Source organism: Oncorhynchus clarkii, chromosome 2 (assembly GCF_045791955.1).
Source record: "Oncorhynchus clarkii lewisi isolate Uvic-CL-2024 chromosome 2, UVic_Ocla_1.0, whole genome shotgun sequence".
NCBI lineage: Eukaryota > Metazoa > Chordata > Actinopteri > Salmoniformes > Salmonidae > Oncorhynchus > Oncorhynchus clarkii.
Window position 1 is genome coordinate 3,718,604 of NC_092148.1, and position 21,021 is coordinate 3,739,624.

General features: G+C 43.8%; 2 protein-coding genes across 2 annotated transcripts in view; both read left to right on the top strand.

Annotated features, from left to right (window-relative positions):
- Positions 1–1,920, top strand: part of LOC139378773 (single-strand DNA endonuclease ASTE1-like) — an 8,232-nt gene extending 6,312 nt beyond the window's left edge. The window contains exons 3-5 of the mRNA XM_071121266.1: positions 918–1,131; positions 1,251–1,416; positions 1,551–1,920. Coding sequence (XP_070977367.1) covers positions 918–1,131; positions 1,251–1,416; positions 1,551–1,686 — 516 coding nt within the window. The 3' untranslated portion in view covers positions 1,687–1,920. The remainder of the gene's footprint in view (positions 1–917; positions 1,132–1,250; positions 1,417–1,550) is intronic.
- Positions 1,921–10,297: 8,377 nt separating this feature from the next.
- On the top strand, positions 10,298–17,096 carry LOC139378779 (single-strand DNA endonuclease ASTE1-like). Its single transcript, XM_071121279.1, has 5 exons — positions 10,298–11,054; positions 14,257–14,777; positions 16,178–16,391; positions 16,511–16,676; positions 16,818–17,096. Exons 1-5 carry the CDS (start codon positions 10,304–10,306, stop codon positions 16,951–16,953), a joined length of 1,788 nt encoding a protein of 595 aa, XP_070977380.1. The 5' UTR covers positions 10,298–10,303; the 3' UTR covers positions 16,954–17,096.
- Positions 17,097–21,021: the final 3,925 nt, after the last annotated feature.

Below are 21,021 nucleotides of genomic sequence, written 5' to 3' on the forward strand. Positions count from 1 at the left end.
ATCAGGTATGTAGACGTGTGATATAGTATACAGTATATCAGGTATGTAGACGTGATATAGTATACAGTATATCAGGTATGTATACATGTGATATAGTATACAGTATATCAGGTATGTAGACGTGATATAGTATACAGTATATCAGGTATGTATACATGTGATATAGTATGCAGTATATCAGGTATGTAGACATGATGTAGTATACAGTATATCAGGTATGTAGACATGATGTAGTATACAGTATATCAGGTATGTAGACGTGATGTAGTATACAGTATATCAGGTATGTAGACGTGATGTAGTATACAGTATATCAGGTATGTAGACGTGATGTAGTATACAGTATATCAGGTATGTAGACGTGATGTAGTATACAGTATATCAGGTATGTAGACGTGATGTAGTATACAGTATATCAGGTATGTAGACGTGATGTAGTATACAGTATATCAGGTATGTAGACGTGATGTAGTATACAGTATATCAGGTATGTAGACGTGATGTAGTATACAGTATATCAGGTATGTAGACGTGATGTAGTATACAGTATATCAGGTATGTAGACGTGATGTAGTATACAGTATATCAGGTATGTAGACGTGATATAGTATACAGTATATCAGGTATGTAGACGTGATGTAGTATACAGTATATCAGGTATGTAGACGTGATGTAGTATACAGTATATCAGGTATGTAGACGTGATGTAGTATACAGTATATCAGGTATGTAGACGTGATGTAGTATACAGTATATCAGGTATGTAGACGTGATGTAGTATACAGTATATCAGGTATGTAGACATGATGTAGTATACAGTATATCAGGTATGTCGACGTGATGTAGTATACAGTATAATATAAACATGCTGCTGTTGATTCTGAAATTGATTCTCATTCTCTTGTTCTGTCTCTTAGGCTCCACATTTAGTGCGGCTTGAGGTGTTTTTGGAGACCGTTGGTGTGTCCCAGTCCACTTTGAATGGTGTCCCACCTCATCTGGGACTTCCTGTGGCTGTTACCTACTACTGGCTGAGGCACGCCCATCCCCGACCAGACCATCCTCTCCTGCAGGCCCTGCTACTAGGACTTGTGTTCGGAGAGCTCTGCAGACAGAGGAAGAGCCAGAGAGGTATGGACCAGAGCATGAATGAAAACACACACACAGCCACACACAACTTGGAATTTATAAATAAAGTACGTGAAGTGCAGCCAATGACTCCTCCCCTTCTTGTGTATCAGGGTTTATAGAGGAGAGACCAGTGTTGGAGAGGATGAGAGGGCTGATTCAGAGACGTGCTATGAGCCCAGACCTGGGTGTGGCCCACGCCTATAACCAATGGCAGCGCTGCATGAGGGATGGCCTTTACCTGAACCAACTGCTGTGTCTCCCTCTACCTGAGCCTCAGTGTGCCTGGTAAGGTGTCACTTCCTAAAACAACCCTAACCTCTAACCTCTAGAGTAGACCAGTGGTATTCCTTCACATTGTTTTCTAGCCCAGCAGCAACACAGCTAATTCAACCCTCTGTTGTTTCCCTGTTGGAGTCTAGGCTGTACAAGGGTAGTCTGCTGCACCAGCTTGTGGGCCAACTGAGAGGGGGGGTGACCCCGGATTCTCTCCTGATGGAAGACCCTTCCTCTGGGCAGCTGTACAGAGCCATGCTGGAAGCCATACTCAACTCCTAGGAAGCTGAGACCACTGGACAACCTGACGGACCCTCCACAGATTCTGGTGCTGCAGGAAGAAGAGGATGTTGATGATGATGACGGTGCTGGAGGAGGTTGTACTGAAGTCCAAATGTCCCACTGCAAGAGGAAGGAAATATTTAACAAAGCTCTGTCAAGTTGTAGATATCGGGACCACTAAATACAGACCACTAAATACAGACCACTATATAGGGACCACTATATACAGACCACTATATAACTGTTGAGTTGTAGATATCGGGACCACTAAATACAGACCACTATATACAGACCACTATATACAGACCACCATATACAGACCACTATATACAGACCACTATATCCAGACCACTATATCCAGACCACTATATACAGACCACCATATACAGACCACTAAATACAGACCACTATATACAGACCACTATATACAGACCACTATATACAGACCACTATATACAGACCACTATATACAGACCACTATATACAGACCACTATATACAGACCACTATATACAGACCACTAAATACAGACCACTATATACAGACCACTATATACAGACCACTATATACAGACCACCATATACAGACCACTATATACAGACCACTATATACAGACCACTATATAGGACCACTATATACAGACCACTATATAGGACCACTATATACAGACCACTATATAGGACCACTATATAGGACCACTATATACAGACCACTATATAGGACCACTATATACAGACCACTATATAGGACCACTATATAGGACCACTATATACAGACCACTATATACAGACCACTATACACATACCAATATATACAGACCACTATATACAGACCACTATATACAGACCACTATATACAGACCACTATATACAGACCACCATATACAGACCACTATATACAGACCACTATATACAGACCACCATATACAGACCACTAAATACAGACCACTAAATACAGACCACTATATGCAGACCACTATATACAGACCGCCATATACAGACCACTATACAACTGTTGAGTTGTAGATATATGAACCACTATATAGGGACCACTAAATACAGACCACTAAATACAGACCACCATATACAGACCACTATATAGGGACCACTATATACAGACCACTATACAACTGTTGAGTTGTAGATATAGGGACCACTATATAGGACCACTATATAGGGACCACTATATAGGGACCACTATATAGGGACCACTAGGGACCCAGTTTTCTGTGACATTTTAGTGACAGAAGGCCTGGGTAGGAAGGCCCCACTTGCATACACCCACACACACACACACACACACACACACACACACACACACACACACACACACACACACACACACACACACACACACACACACACACACACACACACAAACTCATGAAGTAGTTTCACTTTCATTCACACACAGAGAATAAAGAAGAATGAACATCGATAAGAGAATTTACATTTATTTAAGTAAAATAAGAAAAAAAAGAGAATAAATTAATTGGGACTGAAGTTTATTGTAATGATCATTAAAGGTTAAATATGTTAAATGTTGAAAGTTGAAAACATTGTGAAATATGAAAGGAGGATTAAAGTAGTGCAGTAATGGAGGTTTCTAGCTTGAATTGTAAATCCACAGGACAGAACAGTCAGGCAGGAGGTGGGGGGTTAGTTGGTGCTGAAAATGCAGCTCATGAGCAAATGCCGCATTAGGTGTTAATGCATCATTGGAGCAGGAGTTAGCCACAATGAGTTAGCAGACAGGAAGACTGATGGTAGAACGGACTCTCTTTGAGCTGGAAGAACCTGTCGACTGCTGGAACAAGACTTTTGCTTTCGCATTTTAGCTTGAGATATTTTAAGGTTTTTATTCTACTTGGTTTAAAGTAACATTTTCGGAGGAATCGTTAAGGTGACCTCATTGACAGAAGTGTGTTAATGTAGCTGTTACAGAGTTTTTTTTAGACACCAACTGAGGGACTGATCATCTTGAGGGGGAGACAAAGAGCCGTTTATAAATTGTAGAAGGTTTTTCTTGTTCTTATTGTCATTAAATATTGTCCTTCTGATAAAATTGTGATCGACAAATAACATTTTATTGGCTCATCCCACTAATGGTTTTAAGGGCACTGGAGGCATCTATAAAGTTAATTCATGGTTGATTTGATCTTATCATTGATTTGTGATATTGATTTGTGATTGGTTGATTTGTGATATTGATTTGTGATTGGTTGATTTGTGATATTGATTTGTGATTGGTTAATTTGTGATATTGATTTGTGATTGGTTGATTTGTGATATTGATTTGTGATTGGTTGATTTGTGATATTGATTTGTGATTGGTTGATTTGTGATATTGATTTGTAATTGGTTGATTTGTGATATTGATTTATTGATTGGTTGATTTGTGATATTGATTTGTGATTGGTTGATTTGTGATATTGATTTGTGATTGGTTGATTGATCTGGGATTTTTTTTTATGGCTGTTTCTGGAACTTTGAATAAACTTGCTTTATTGTTCTGAAACCCCGTGTCATTAATGAGTCATACCAGTGCTTTTCTCTAGGTTTCTGAAATAGACTTGATCAAATCAAATCAAATTTATTTATATAGCCCTTCGTACATCAGCTGATATCTCAAAGTGCTGTACAGAAACCCAGCCTAAAACCCCAAACAGCAAACATTGCAGGTGTAGAAGCACGGTGGCTAGGAAAAACTCTCTAGAAAGGCCAAAACCTAGGAAGAAACCTAGAGAGGAACCAGGCTATGTGGGGTGGCCAGTCCACTTCTGGCTGTGCCGGGTGGATATTATAACAGAACATGGCCAAGATGTTCAAATGTTAATAAATGACCAGCATGGTCAAATAATAATAATCACAGGCAGAACAGTTGAAACTGGAGCAGCAGCACGACCAGGTGGACTGGGGACAGCAAGGAGTCATCATGCCAGGTAGTCCTGAGGCATGGTCCTAGAGCTCAGGTCCTCCGAGAGAGAGAAAGAAAGAGAGAAAGAGAGAATTAGAGAGAGCATACTTAAATTCCCACAGGACACCGGATAGGACATGAGAAGTACTCCAGATATAACAAACTGACCCCAGCCCCCTGACACATAAACTACTGCAGCATAAATACTGGAGGCTGAGACAGGAGGAGTCAGGAGACACTGTGGCCCCATCCGATGACACCCCCGGACAGTGCCAAACAGGAAGGATATAACCCCACCCACTTTGCCAAAGCACAGCCCCCACACCACTAGAGGGATATCTTCAACCACCAACTTACCATCCTGAGACAAGGCCGAGTATAGCCCACAAAGATCTCCGCCACGGCACAACCCAAGGGGGGGGGGGGGGGGGGCGTAATTTTAGCATCTGGTTAGTTAGTCTATCGGGAACCTGAGTTGCTGGTATAAAGGAGCCTGAGACCCAACTATAGGTACTGAGTGCATTGGTAGGAGTTATAAGAGGGGCGTGTCTGGACTAAGCCAACCCAGGGGCGGGCAGCCCATTCAGTGTGCTGAGGTTGAAACTCTGGCCCGGACGATCCTGAAAAGGCACCAGGTTTATTGGTTCAGGGTGAGGGAGGCACTCGACTTTGGGGATATCCCGCTTTACTGCAAGGCCCTTACCATTGAGTTTGAGGAACAGTCCCTTGCTGTGTACTAGGTCAGTAGACAGGGGAGAGTTCAATTGTTAAATCCTGCATAGGTGGTATTTTAGTTATGACAGTACCTTAAATAAGGATCTGCCCCTTTTTTCCATTTTCTCCTAAAATGACATACCCAAATCTAACTGCCTGTAGCTCAGGCCCTGAAGCAAGGATATAGATATTCTTGGTACCATTTGAAAGGAAACACTTTGATGTTTGTGGAAATGTGAAATGAATGTAGGAGAATATAACACATTAGATCTGGTACAAGATAATACAAAGAAAAAAACAAATGTTATTTTTGTATTTCTTTTGTACCATCACCTTTGAAATGCAAGAGAAAGGCCATAATGTATTATTCCATCCCAGCTGCAATTTAGATTTTGGCCAGTAGATGGCATCAGTGTACGTGCAAAGTTTTAGACTTATCCAATGAACCATTGCATTTCTGTTCAAAGTGTTGTGTCAAGACTGCCCAAATGTGCCCAATTTGTTTATTAATAACTTTCATGTTCAAAACTGTGCACTCTCCTCAAACAATAGCATGGTATTAGTTCACTGTAAAAAGTACTGTACATTGGACAGTGCAGTTAGATTAACAAGAATGTAAGCTTTCTGCCAATATCAGATATGTCTATGTCCTGTTCTTGTTACTTACAACCTCATGCTAATCGCATTAGCCTACGTTAGCTCAACTGTCCCGTGGAAGGGACACCGATCCTGAAGTAGTTTTAAGTTAAAGTTAAAACAGTGGCCAAGTACTGTGGCTCGTTGATCAATAATGTTGAGTTGAGATGAACCTGTTTGTCCACTTGTCCTACAGACAAGGAGGTGACTGAAAATGTTGTTGTTTGATGCAAGAAAACCACTTTACAAAATAAAATGTATTATTATTCCTTGTACATTTATTACAGAGAATCAGGCACATTATGATACTCTCTGTCTATTGGTCACTTAGCTCATTCAAGCCTGTCTTAATATACAACATGTTCCTTTTAAGACAGAAAAAAAGCGTCTTACTTATTAACTTGCACACGAAATGCACACGTTTTGTGTTCTTGTAGGAAGCAACCACTCCCCTATTGCTGACTAGAAAAGAGTTATAACTGGGCTAATAACTCATTTACTAGCAAAAAATAGGTACAAATGTGCACACGTGGCCACGTGCAGCTCTCACTTTGATCTCAAAACAAGAGCATTTACTCACAACAACTCATGCTGTAAACGCAGTCCAGTTCAAAGTCAATGGCCCCGGTCCATATATAGCAATGGTCTATTTGCGTATAGTGATGCTACAGCTCGTATTGGTTATTGTGCAACTGTCTGTGTAGAGTGCCTGTCAATACAATAGAATCCTACTGCAATGTCCTCTGAATACAATAAAATCTCATGCATAGTTTATTTTGTTTTGGTATATTGCATTGAAAGTGCATGCCCTCCGTAGCCTTTAAACAGGTCAACATTCACAAGGCTGTGGGGATTACCAGGATGGACGTGTACTCAGAGCATGTGCAGACCAACTGGCAAGTGTCTTCACTGACATTTTTAACCTGTCCCTGACCGAGTCTGTAATACCAACATGTTTCAAGCAGACAACATCGTTCCTGTGCCCAAGAACATGGAGGAAACACGCCTAAAGGACTACCGCAAACACCACCACCACCACTACGCCACACCACCACCACCACGGTAGCCCACACCACCACCACCATGGTAGCCCTCACCACCACCATAGTAGCCCTCACCACCACCACCATGGTAGCCCTCACCACCACCACCATAGTAGCCCACACCACCTCCACCATGGTAGCCCACACCACCACCATCAAGGTAGCCCACACCACCACCACCATGGTAGCCCTCACCACCACCATAGTAGCCCTCACCACCACCACCATGGTAGCCCTCACCACCACCACCATGGTAGCCCTCACCACCACCATAGTAGCCCTCACCACCACCACCATGGTAGCCCTCACCACCACCACCATAGTAGCCCACACCACCACCACCATGGTAGCCCACACCACCACCATGGTAGCCCTCACCACCACCATGGTAGCCCACACCACCACGATGGTAGCCCTCACCACCACCTTGGTAGCCCTCACCACCACCCTGGTAGCCCACACCACCACCATGGTAGCCCACATCACCACCATGGTAGCCCACACCACCAATACCACCATGGTAGCCCACACCAACACCACCACCACCTCCACCATGGTAGCCCACAACAACACCACCACCACCATGGTAGCCCACACCAACACCACCACCACCGCCACCATGGATGCCCACCCCACCACCACCACCATGGTAGCCCACACCACCACCACAACCATAGTAGCCTACACAACCAAAACCACCACTACGGTAGCCTGTACCACCACGACCACCACCATGGTAGCCCATACCACCACGGTAGCCCACACCACTTCCACCACCACCAACACCACCACCATGGTAGCCCACACAACCATGGTAGCCCACACCACCACCACCACCACCATGGTAGCAAACACCACCACCACCATGGTATTCCACACCACCACCACCACTACGCCACACCACCACAACCACCATGGTAGCCTATACCACCATGGTATCCCACACCGCTTCCACCAACACCACCACCACCATGGTAGCCCTCACCACCACCACCATGGTAGCCCTCACCACCACCACCATGGTAGCCCTCACCACCACCACCACGGTAGCCCTCACCACCACCACCACGGTAGCCCTCACCACCACCACCACGGTAGCCCTCACCACCACCACCACGGTAGCCCACACCACCACCGTTAATCTAAACTAAATACAAGCCTTTGCCAACCCACCCAACCAGTTTATACAAACAGTATGCAGCAGTTAATCTGTCATGGAGGTTTCATGTCCAAATACAATAGAACAGAAAACTAGACCAGGTAAGTCAGTTACCTGACAGTGTCTAAGTGATCATGTTTGATGACCACTGTTTGCATTTTACATCCCTCATCCAGTGCGTTTGCCTGTTAGGTTTTCGGGAAAAGGAAACTTAACAAAAGAGAAAACTATCCATTGTAATGATGATGATGTAGATAGTCATGTGACTGAAACTCTTCACTCCATGTCCACATATTTTTATAAAAGTTTTACATAATGTACATTAAGGATTTGACCATATCCCCCCCTCCATTCAACACACCCACCCAATCCCCCCTAGTCCCTTCCCTACCTCTCCGCCCTACCTCAGTCCACCCACCTCAAATTTTGGATGAAAAGCGTGCCCAAATGTAACTGCAAAGTTCATATTTGGCAAAATTAACTAATACGTAGGAGCTTCGTCCACGAGCTTCTTCTCCATTCACCTGCTAAACCGGAACTCCCCTCTTGTATTTGAACTGAATACACGTTTAAACCTTAGACCTGTTACTCCATGTCTTCCTGCAATTTAACTAGTAGCCCACATCACCACCATGGTAGCCCACACCACCACCATGGTAGCCCACATCACCACCATGGTAGCCCACACCACCATCATGGTAGCCCACACCACCATCATGGTAGCCCACATCACCACCATGGTAGCCCACATCACCACCATGGTAGCCCACATCACCACCATGGTAGCCCACATCACCACCACGGTAGCCCACACCACCACCATGGTAGCCCACATCACCACCATGGTAGCCCACATCACCACCACCATGGGAGCCCACACCACCACCATGGTAGCCCACATCACCACCACCATGGTAGCCCACATCACCACCACGGTAGCTCACACAACCACCATGGTAGCCCACATCACCACCATGGTAGCCCACACCACCATCATGGTAGCCCACATCACCACCATGGTAGCCCACATCACCACCATGGTAGCCCACATCACCACCATGGTAGCCCACATCACAACCATGGTAGCCCACATCACCACCATGGTAGCCCACACCACCACCATGGTAGCCCACATCACCACCATGGTAGCCCACATCACCACCACCATGGTAGCCCACATCACCACCACGGTAGCCCACACCACCACCATGGTAGCCCACACCACCATGGTAGCCCACATCACCACCACGGTAGCCCACACCACCACCATGTTAGCCCACACTACCACCACCATGGTAGCCCACACCACCACCATGGTAGCCCACACCACCACCACCACCATGGTAGCCCACACCACCACCACCAAGGTAGCCCACACCACCACCGCCATGGTAGTCCACACCACCACCACAGTAGCCCACACCACCACCATAATGGTAGTCCACACCACCACCATGGTAGTCCACACCACCACGACGGTAGCCCACACAACCACCACCATGGTAGCCCACACCACCACCACCATGGTAGCCCACACCACCACCACCATGGTAGCCCACACCACCACCACCATGGTAGCCCACACCACCACCACCATGGTAGCCCACACCACCACCACCATGTTAGCCCACACCACCACCACAGTAGCCCACACCACCACCACAGTAGCCCACACCACCACCACCATGGTAGCCCACACCACCACCACCATGGTAGCCCACACCACCACCACCATGGTAGCCCACACCACCACCGCCATGGTAGTCCACACCAACACCACGGTAGCCCACACCACCACCACCATGGTAGCCCACACCACCACCACGGTAGCCCACACCACCACCACCACGGTAGCCCACACCACTACCATGGTAGCCCACACCACCACCATGGTAGCCCACACCACCACCATGGTAGCCCACACCACCACCACAGTTGTAACCCATTTCTGACTGTATTATTTTCATATAGGATTTCCCATAAACTAGTCTAGACCTGCTCAGCAAGTGTCCATACAGAGATTAGGGAGATGACGTATTGAAAGGGAAACTTAACGAAATGTAAACCCTTCCTTTGTAATGATCCTATAAATAGTCCTGTGACTGAACCTCTTCACTTCGAGAGACATCATATCCTAGAAGGATCTCATCATGGGTATCAAGGGTTTGGCCAAATTTATAGGTGATCATGGAGAGATTTTAACAAATGATCATTTCAGAAACAGCAAGGTAGTCATAGATGGTTGTAATATCTACCACTCTCTTTATTTGACCTCATGTGTGGATCAGCAGCATGGAGGGGATTATGATGTATTTGAGGACCAGGTCTGCAAGTTCTTTAAGGCGCTGAGAGATTGTAGCATTGAACCGTATGTGATTATAGACGGAGGCTCCGACCACACCGACAAAAAGTTTGAAACTGTCAGAAAACGAGCTGAATCAAAGATCGACACAGCCAACAAGTGGTCCAAGGGGCTTCGAGGGGCCTGGTTAATACCAACCCTTGCCAGACAAGTCTTTAAACAGGTTCTCTCCAGCTTGAATGTGCCGTTCGCACAGGCCCTTTCTGAGGCAGACCAAGAAATAGCCTCACTGGCTCAAAAGTGGAAGTGTCCGGTCCTGTCCAATGACAGTGACTTTTATATTTTTGACATCCAGGCAGGATTTCTTCCCATGTCCCATTTTCAGTGGCAGAACGCGTCAGTGCAACGCTGGAGTCCTCAAAATTACATCCCCTGCAAGCGGTACACCACAACAAGCTTCTGCAGACAAGTCAACATCAACAGACAGCTTCTCCCAGTCTTTGGTGCCATCACAGGAAACGACTATGTCAACTTGGATAAGATGGGCTTTCCCATCAAGTTTGAAGACAGCTTGTCGATGGAACCCAATTGGAAGCGCGGTAAGTTTGAACATTTTACGCGTATACCGAAGTAAACATAACTACTACAGATGCATTTGGGGCGGCAGGTCGTCTAGTGGTTAGAGTGTAGGGACGGCAGGTAGCCTAGTGGTTAGAGTGTAGGGGCGGCAGGTCGTCTAGTGGTTAGAGTGTAGGGACGGCAGGTAGCCTAGTGGTTAGAGCGTTGGGTCAGTAACCAAAAGCTTGCTAGATCGAATTCCCGAGCTGACAAGGTGAAAAAAATCTGTCGTTCTGCCCCTTAACAACACAGTTAACCCACTGTTCCTAGGCCGTCATTGTAAATAGGAATTAGTTCTGAACTGACCTGCCTAGTTAACAAATATTGATATATATACAGTGGGGAGAACAACTATTTGAAACACTGCCGATGTTGCAGGTTTTCCTACTTACAAAGCATGTAGAGGTCTGTAATTTTTTATCGTAGGTACACTTCAACTGTGAGAGACGGAATCTAAAACAAAAATCCAGAAAATCACTCTGTATGATTTTTAAGTAATTAATTTGCATTTTATTGCATGACATAAGTATTTGATCACCTACCAACCAGTAACATGAGGTGATGGGGGCAGATGAATGGCACGACATTGGGCCTCGGAATCTTGTGACGGTATTTCTGTGCATTCAAATTTCCATTGATAAAATTCGATTGTGTTCATTGTCCGTAGCTTATACCTGCCCATACCAACCAACCCAACTAGTTTTGGTTCCAGATCCAGACACCAACCAACCCAGCCAGTTTGGGATCCAGATCCAGATCCAGACACCAACCAACCCAGCCAGTTTGGGATCCAGATCCAGATCCAGACACCAACCAACCCAGGCAGTTTGGGATCCAGATCCAGAGAACAAACAACCCAGCCAGTTTGGGATCCAGATCCAGAGAACAAACAACCCAACCAGTTTGGGTTCCAGATCCAGAGAACAAACAACCCAGACAGTTTGGGATCCAGATCCAGAGAACAAACAACCCAACCAGTTTGGGTTCCAGATCCAGAGAACAACCAACCCAGACAGTTTGGGATCCAGATCCAGAGAACAAACAACCCAACCAGTTTGGGTTCCAGATCCAGAGAACAACCAACCCAGACAGTTTGGGATCCAGATCCAGAGAACAAACAACCCAACCAGTTTGGGTTCCAGATCCAGAGAACAACCAACCCAGACAGTTTGGGATCCAGATCCAGAGAACAAACAACCCAACCAGTTTGGGTTCCAGATCCAGAGAACAAACAACCCAGACAGTTTGGGATCCAGATCCAGAGAACAAACAACCCAACCAGTTTGGGTTCCAGATCCAGAGAACAACCAACCCAGACAGTTTGGGATCCAGATCCAGAGAACAAACAACCCAACCAGTTTGGGTTCCAGATCCAGAGAACAACCAACCCAGACAGTTTGGGTTCCAGATCCAGAGAACAAACAACCCAACCAGTTTGGGTTCCAGATCCAGAGAACAAACAACCCAACCAGTTTGGGTTCCAGATCCAGAGAACAACCAACCCAGACAGTTTGGGTTCCAGATCCAGAGAACAAACAACCCAACCAGTTTGGGTTCCAGATCCAGAGAACAAACAACCCAACCAGTTTGGGTTCCAGATCCAGAGAACAAACAACCCAGACAGTTTTTACAAATTATGTGCAGCAGCTTGTCTGTTTCATTTCCAAGTCAGATGGAATAGAAAACGTTTTATATAATACATTCCTCCTAATGAGGGCCGATTAAGACCCAAGTTAAGCGCACGTCAATGGAACGTAATTCCTTTTTTATGTACCATTCTCTCTTTGTGTTGTCTGACCATGAATTTAAACATTTCTATTCTGGTTAGAGCCAGTTTGCGCTGTTCTGTGAAGGGAGTAGTACACAGCGTTGTACGAGATCTTCAGTTTCTTGGCAATTTCTCGCATGGAATAGTCTTAATTTCTCAGAACAAGAATAGGCTGACAAGTTTCTGGCCATTTTGAGCCTGTAATCGAACCCACAAATGCTGATGCTCCAGATACTCAACTAGTCTAAAGAAAGACAGTTTTATTATTTCTTTAATCAGTACAACAGTTTTCAACTCTTCTAACATAATGGCGAAAGGGTTTTCTAATGATCAATTAGCCTTTTAAAATGATGAACTTGAATTAGCTAACACAACGTGCCACTGGAACACAGGAGTGATGGTTGCTGATAATGGGCCTCTGTAGCCTATGTAGATATTCCATAACAAATCAACCGTTTCCAGCTCCAATAGTCATTTACAACATTAACAATTTCTACACTGTATTTCTGATCAATTTGATGTTTTTCTTTCAAAAACAAGGACATTTCTAAGTGACCCCAAACTGTTGAACGGTTTTGGATATCATGATTATTTGCATAAATTAGGAGGCCATTGTTTAGCAGTCTCTGCCATGGTGTGCTGCAGCAGTAGGCCTAACAGCAGAAACATTGCTAAACTAATACATTCCTCTCCTGCTAGATGTACAATTAAAGGGGAATTACAGATTTTTTTTACATTTGTTAGCATTTTTTTTCAGACCTCTACATTTTTCTGTTGATGTGATTTAAGCATTGACATGGACTCAGAACATCAATTTCCATTGTTTCTCTCTGAATAATTGTAATATTGAGAGTAAAAAACAGAATTTGGAATAATTCAAAATAACATTTTATAGGGCCCCCTTAGAGTTGTTATTTGACTATTATATATTGCCAGAAAACACATATCTTGTATAAGGAACAGGGGAAGAGTTGCAGGGTTGAGGAGAGGAGAAGAATTTGACGATTTGAAAGCTATTAAAAAAATGAGTAGCTCGTGAAATTCATTTTTCTTTATGTAGCTGTCATGCTAGAAAAGGTTGGAGATCTCTGCTGTACAGGCTTCCTTATTTTCACTCTGTCAATTAGGTTAGTATTGTGGAATAACTACAATGTTGTTGATCCTCAGTTTTCTCCTATCTCAGCCATTAACGTCACCATTGACCTCAAGGTGAAATCCCTGAGCAGTTTCCTTCCTCTCTGGCAACTGAGTTAGGAAGGATACCCGTATCTTTGTAGTAACTGGGTGTATTGATACACCATCCAAAGTGTAATTAATAACTGGTGTAATTGATGCTCAAAGGTATATTCAATGCCTGCAATATTTTATATATATATATATATATATATGTGTGTTGTTTTTTTGTGCTTGGGAAGGGGTTGTCTTTTTCAACAAGTTGCTGAAATGGCTGGCCAGTTTCCAGGAGAAGCAGGAGGCCTTGGACAATGTGCACCTCCTCATTTGTCATGGGGAAAACAACATGGATGCTGCCCTCCAGGCCCTCTCTCGGGGCATAGAAACATACCAGATTCAACCCGGTTGCCTGGAGCGTTTCTTCAATGATGGCGAGGCTCCTGATGCCGGCCTTCTCCCAGACCATCTGAGTGTCCTTCCAGACTGGACTCTGCTGCCGTTGACGAAGGGGACACTTCCCCCCTACATGATATACATTCTGCAGCATAGGCCAGTGATACAGGGTATCCAAGTGGAAGATCACAGCTTACCCAGTGGGAACATCACCTCTCGGCCCATACGGCAGGCATTCTACGGGCTGCTGCTGGGTGAGGGGAGGGAAGTGGAGGAGTATGACAGGGAAGAAACAAACCTGACCAGCAGCATGGTTACAGCCATCCTGCCCAGTGCTGCACAACAGCTGCAGCTGGACACACTGGATCAGGTATGTAGACATGTGATATAGTATACAGTATATCAGGTATGTCGACATGTGATATAGTATACAGTATATCAGGTATGTAGACATGTGATATAGTATACAGTATATCAGGTATGTAGACATGTGATATAGTATACAGTATATCAGGTATGTAGACATGTGATATAGTATACAGTATATCAGGTATGTAGACATGTGATATAGTATACAGTATATCAGGTATGTAGACGTGATGTAGTATACAGTATATCAGGTATGTAGACGTGATATAGTATACAGTATATCAGGTATGTAGACATGATGTAGTATACAGTATATCAGGTATGTAGACGTGTGATATAGTATACAGTATATCAGGTATGTAGACGTGATATAGTATACAGTATATCAGGTATGTAGATGTGATATAGTATACAGTATATCAGGTATGTAGACGTGATGTAGTATACAGTATATCAGGTATGTAGACATGATGTAGTATACAGTATATCAGGTATGTAGACGTGATGTAGTATACAGTATATCAGGTATGTAGACGTGATGTAGTATACAGTATATCAGGTATGTAGACGTGTGATATAGTATACAGTATATCAGGTATGTAGACGTGATATAGTATACAGTATATCAGGTATGTAGATGTGATATAGTATACAGTATATCAGGTATGTAGACGTGATGTAGTATACAGTATATCAGGTATGTAGACATGATGTAGTATACAGTATATCAGGTATGTAGATGTGATATAGTATACAGTATATCAGGTATGTAGACGTGATGTAGTATACAGTATATCAGGTATGTAGACGTGATGTAGTATACAGTATATCAGGTATGTAGACGTGATGTAGTATACAGTATATCAGGTATGTAGACGTGATGTATAGTATACAGTATATCAGGTATGTAGACGTGATGTAGTATACAGTATATCAGGTATGTAGACGTGATATAGTATACAGTATATCAGGTATGTAGACGTGATGTAGTATACAGTATATCAGGTATGTAGACGTGATGTAGTATACAGTATATCAGGTATGTAGACGTGATGTAGTATACAGTATATCAGGTATGTAGACATGATGTAGTATACAGTATATCAGGTATGTAGACGTGATGTAGTATACAGTATATCAGGTATGTAGACGTGATGTAGTATACAGTATATCAGGTATGTAGACGTGATGTAGTATACAGTATATCAGGTATGTAGACGTGATGTAGTATACAGTATATCAGGTATGTAGACGTGATGTAGTATACAGTATATCAGGTATGTAGACGTGATGTAGTATACAGTATATCAGGTATGTAGACGTGATGTAGTATACAGTATAATATAAACATGCTGCTGTTGATTCTGAAATTGATTCTCATTCTCTTGTTCTGTCTCTTAGGCTCCACATTTAGTGTGGCTTGAGGTGTTTTTGGAGACCGTTGGTGTGTCCCAGTCCACTTTGAATGGTCTCCCACTTCACCTGGGACTTCCTGTGGCTGTTACCTACTACTGGCTGAGGCACGCCCATCCCCGACCAGACCTTCCTCTCCTGCAGGCCCTGCTACTAGGACTGGTGTATGGAGAGCTCTGCAGACAGAGGAAGAGCCAGAGAGGTATGGACCAGAATATGAATGAAAACACACACACAGCCACACACAACTTGGAATTTATAAATAAAGTGCGTGAAGTGCAGCCAATGACTCCTCCCCTTCTTGTGTATCAGGGTTTATAGAGGAGGGACCAGTGTTGGAGAGGATGAGAGGGCTGATTCAGAGACGTGCTATGAGTCCAGACCTGGGTGTGGCCCACGCCTATAACCAATGGCAGCGCTGCATGAGGGATGGCCTTTACCTGAACCAACTTCTGTGTCTCCCTCTACCTGAGCCTCAGTGTGCCTGGTAAGGTGTCACTTCCTAAAACAACCCCAACCTCTAACCTCTAACCTCTAGAGTAGACCAGTGGTATTCCTTTACATTGTTTTCTAGCCCAGCAGCAACACAGCTAATTCAACCCTCTGTTGTTTCCCTGTTGGAGTCTAGGCTGTACAAGGGTAGTCTGCTGCACCAGCTTGTGGGCCAACTGAGACGGGGGGTGACCCCGGATTCTCTCCTGATGGAAGACCCTTCCTCTGGGCAGCTGTACAGAGCCATGCTGGAAGCCATACTCAACTCCTAGGAAGCTGAGACCACTGGACAACCTGACGGACCCTCCACAGATTCTGGTGCTGGAGGAAGAAGAGGATGTTGATGATGATGATGGTGCCGGAGGAGGTTGTACTGAAGTCCCAATGTCCCACTGCAAGAAGAAGGAAATATTTAACAAAGCTCTGTCAAGTTGTAAATATCGGGACCACTAAATACAGACCACTATATAACTGTTGAGTTATAGATATATGAACCACTATACATACATCTGCTGAGTTATAGATATAGGGACCACTATATACAGACCACTATATAACTGTTGAGTTATAGATATATGAACCACTATACATACATCTGCTGAGTTATAGATATAGGGACCACTATATAGGACCACTATATAGGGACCACTATATAGGGACCACTATATAGGGACCACTATATAGGGACCACTATATAGGGACCACTATATAGGAACCACTATATAGGGACCACTATATAGGACCACTATATAGGGACCACTATGGGGAACGACTATATAGGGATCTCTATATAGGGACCACTATATAGGGACCACTATATAGGGACCACTATATAGGGATCACTATATAGGGACCACTATATAGGGACCACTATATAGGAACCACTATATAGGGACCACAATATAGGGACCACTATATAGGGACCACTATGGGGAACGACTATATAGGGATCACTATATAGGGACCATTATATAGGAACCACTATATAGGGACCACTCCCAGTGTGACATTTTAGTGACAGAGGGCCTGGATAGGAAGGCCCCACTTGCATACACCCACACACACACACACACACACACACACACACACACACACACACACACACACACACACACACACACACACACACACACACACACACACACACACACACACACACACACACACACACAAACTCATGAAGGAGTTTCACTTTCATTCACACACAGAGAATAAAGAAGAATGAACATCGATAAGAGAATTTACATTTATTTAAGTAAAATAAGAAAAAAAGAGAAGAAATGAATTGGGACTGAAGTTTATTGTAATGATCATTAAAGGTTAAATGTTGAAAGTTGAAAACATTGTGAAATATGAAAGGAGGATTAAAGCAGTGCAGTAATGGAGGTTTCTAGCTTGAATTGTAAATCCACAGGTCAGAACAGCCAGGCAGGAGGTGGGGGGTTAGTTGGTGCTGAAAATGCAGCTCATGAGCAAATGCCGCATTAGGTGTTAATGCATCATTGGAGCAGGAGTTAGCCACAATGAGTTAGCAGACAGGAAGACTGATGGTAGAACGGACTCTCTTTGAGCTGGGAGAACCTGTCGACTGCTGGAACAAGACTTTTGCTTTCGCATTTTAGCTTGAGATATCTTTAGGTTTTTATTCTACTTGGTTAAAGTAACATTTTCGGGAGGAATCGTTAAGGTGACCTCATTGACAGAAGTGTGTTAATGTAGCTGTTACAGAGTTTTTTTAGACACCAACTGAGGGACTGATCATCTTGAGGGGGAGACAAAGAGCCGTTTATAAATTGTAGAAGGTTTTTCTTGTTCTTATTGTCATTAAATATTGTCCTTCTGATAAAATTGTGATCGACAAATAACATTTTATTGGCACATCCCACTAATGGTTTAGTTAAAGGGCACTGGAGGCATCTATAAAGTTAATTAATGGTTGATTTGATCTTATCATTGATTTGTGATATTGATTTGTGATTGGTTGATTTGTGATATTGATTTGTGATTGGTTGATTTGTGATATTGATTTGTGATTGGTTAATTTGTGATATTGATTTGTGATTGGTTGATTTGTGATATTGATTTGTGATTGGTTGATTTGTGATATTGATTTGTGATTGGTTGATTTGTGATATTGATTTGTAATTGGTTGATTTGTGATATTGATTTATTGATTGGTTGATTTGTGATATTGATTTGTGATTGGTTGATTTGTGATATTGATTTGTGATTGGTTGATTGATCTGGGATTTTTTTTTATGGCTGTTTCTGGAACTTTGAATAAACTTGCTTTATTGTTCTGAAACCCCGTGTCATTAATGAGTCATACCAGTGCTTTTCTCTAGGTTTCTGAAATAGACTTGATCAAATCAAATCTAATGTATTTATATAGCCCTTCGTACATCAGCTGATATCTCAAAGTGCTGTACAGAAACCCAGCCTAAAACCCCAAACAGCAAACATTGCAGGTGTAGAAGCACGGTGGCTAGGAAAAACTCCCTAGAAAGGCCAAAACCTAGGAAGAAACCTAGAGAGGAACCAGGCTATGTGGGGTGGCCAGTCCACTTCTGGCTGTGCCGGGTGGATATTATAACAGAACATGGCCAAGATGTTCAAATGTTAATAAATGACCAGCATGGTCAAATAATAATAATCACAGGCAAAACAGTTGAAACTGGAGCAGCAGCAGCACGACCAGGTGGACTGGGGACAGCAAGGAGTCATCATGCCAGGTAGTCCTGAGGCATGGTCCTAGAGCTCAGGTCCCCCGAGAGAGAGAAAGAAAGAGAGAAAGAGAGAATTAGAGAGAGCATACTTAAATTCACACAGGACACCGGATAGGACAGGAGAAGTACTCCAGATATAACAAACTGACCCTAGCCCCCCGACACATAAACTACTGCAGCATAAATACTGGAGGCTGAGACAGGAGGAGTCAGGAGACACTGTGGCCCCATCCGATGACACCCCCGGACAGGGCCAAACAGGAAGGATATAACCCCACCCACTTTGCCAAAGCACAGCCCCCACACCACTAGAGGGATATCTTCAACCACCAACTTACCATCCTGAGACAAGGCCGAGTATAGCCCACAAAGATCTCCGCCACGGCACAACCCAGGGGGGGGGGGGGGGGGGGGGGGGGGGTAATTTTAGCATCTGGTTAGTTAGTCTATCGGGAACCTGAGTTGCTGGTATAAAGGAGCCTGAGACCCAACTATAGGTACTGAGTGCATTGGTAGGAGTTATAAGAGGGGCGTGTCTGGACTAAGCCAACCCAGGGGCGGGCAGCCCATTCAGTGTGCTGAGGTTGAAACTCTGGCCCGGACGATCCTGAAAAGGCACCAGGTTTATTGGTTCAGGGTGAGGGAGGCACTCGTCTTTGGGGATATCCCGCTTTACTGCAAGGCCCTTACCGTTGAGTTTGAGGAACAGTCCCTTGCTGTGTACTAGGTCAGTAGACAGGGGAGAGTTCAATTGTTAAATCCTGCATAGGTGGTATTTTAGTTATGACAGTACCTTAAATAAGGATCTGCCCCTTTTTTCCATTTTCTCCTAAAATGACATACCCAAATCTAACTGCCTGTAGCTCAGGCCCTGAAGCAAGGATATAGATATTCTTGGTACCATTTGAAAGGAAACACTTTGATGTTTGTGGAAATGTGAAAGGAATGTCGGAGAATATAACACATTAGATCTGATAAAAGATAATACAAAGAAAAAAACAAATGTTATTTTTGTATTTCTTTTGTACCATCACCTTTGAAATGCAAGAGAAAGGCCATAATGTATTATTCCATCCCAGCTGCAATTTAGATTTTGGCCAGTAGATGGCAGCAGTGTATGTGCAAAGTTTTAGACTGATCCAATGAACCATTGTATTTCTGTTCAAAGTTTTGTGTCAAGACTGCCCAAATGTGCCCAATTTGTTTATTAATAACTTTCATGTTCAAAACTGTGCACTCTCCTCAAACAATAGCATGGCATTATTTCACTGTAATAAGTACTGTACATTGGACAGTGCAGCTAGATTTACAAGAATTTAAGCTTTCTGCCAATATCAGATATGTCTATGTCCTGTTCTTGTTACTTACAACCTCATGCTAATCGCATTAGCCTACGTTAGCTCAACTGTCCCGTGGAAGGGACACCGATCCTGAAGTAGATTTATTTTAAACAGGTCAACATTCACAAGGCTGCTGGGATTACCAGGATGGACGTGTACTCAGAGCGCGGACCACCTGGCAAGTGTCTTCACTGACATATTCAAGCTGTCCCTGACCGAGTCTGTAATACCAACATGTTTCAAGCAGACAACCATCGTCCCTGTGCCCAAGAAC

Excerpts from the sequence above, each read along its gene's own strand:
- LOC139378779 (XM_071121279.1), top strand. The coding sequence starts at position 10,304 with ATGGGTATCAAGGGTTTGGCCAAATTTATAGGTGATCATGGAGAGATT. Across the intron at positions 11,055-14,256 it reads GGAACCCAATTGGAAGCGCG|GGGTTGTCTTTTTCAACAAG; the intron begins GTAAGTTTGAAC and ends GTGCTTGGGAAG. Across the intron at positions 14,778-16,177 it reads AGCTGGACACACTGGATCAG|GCTCCACATTTAGTGTGGCT; the intron begins GTATGTAGACAT and ends TCTGTCTCTTAG.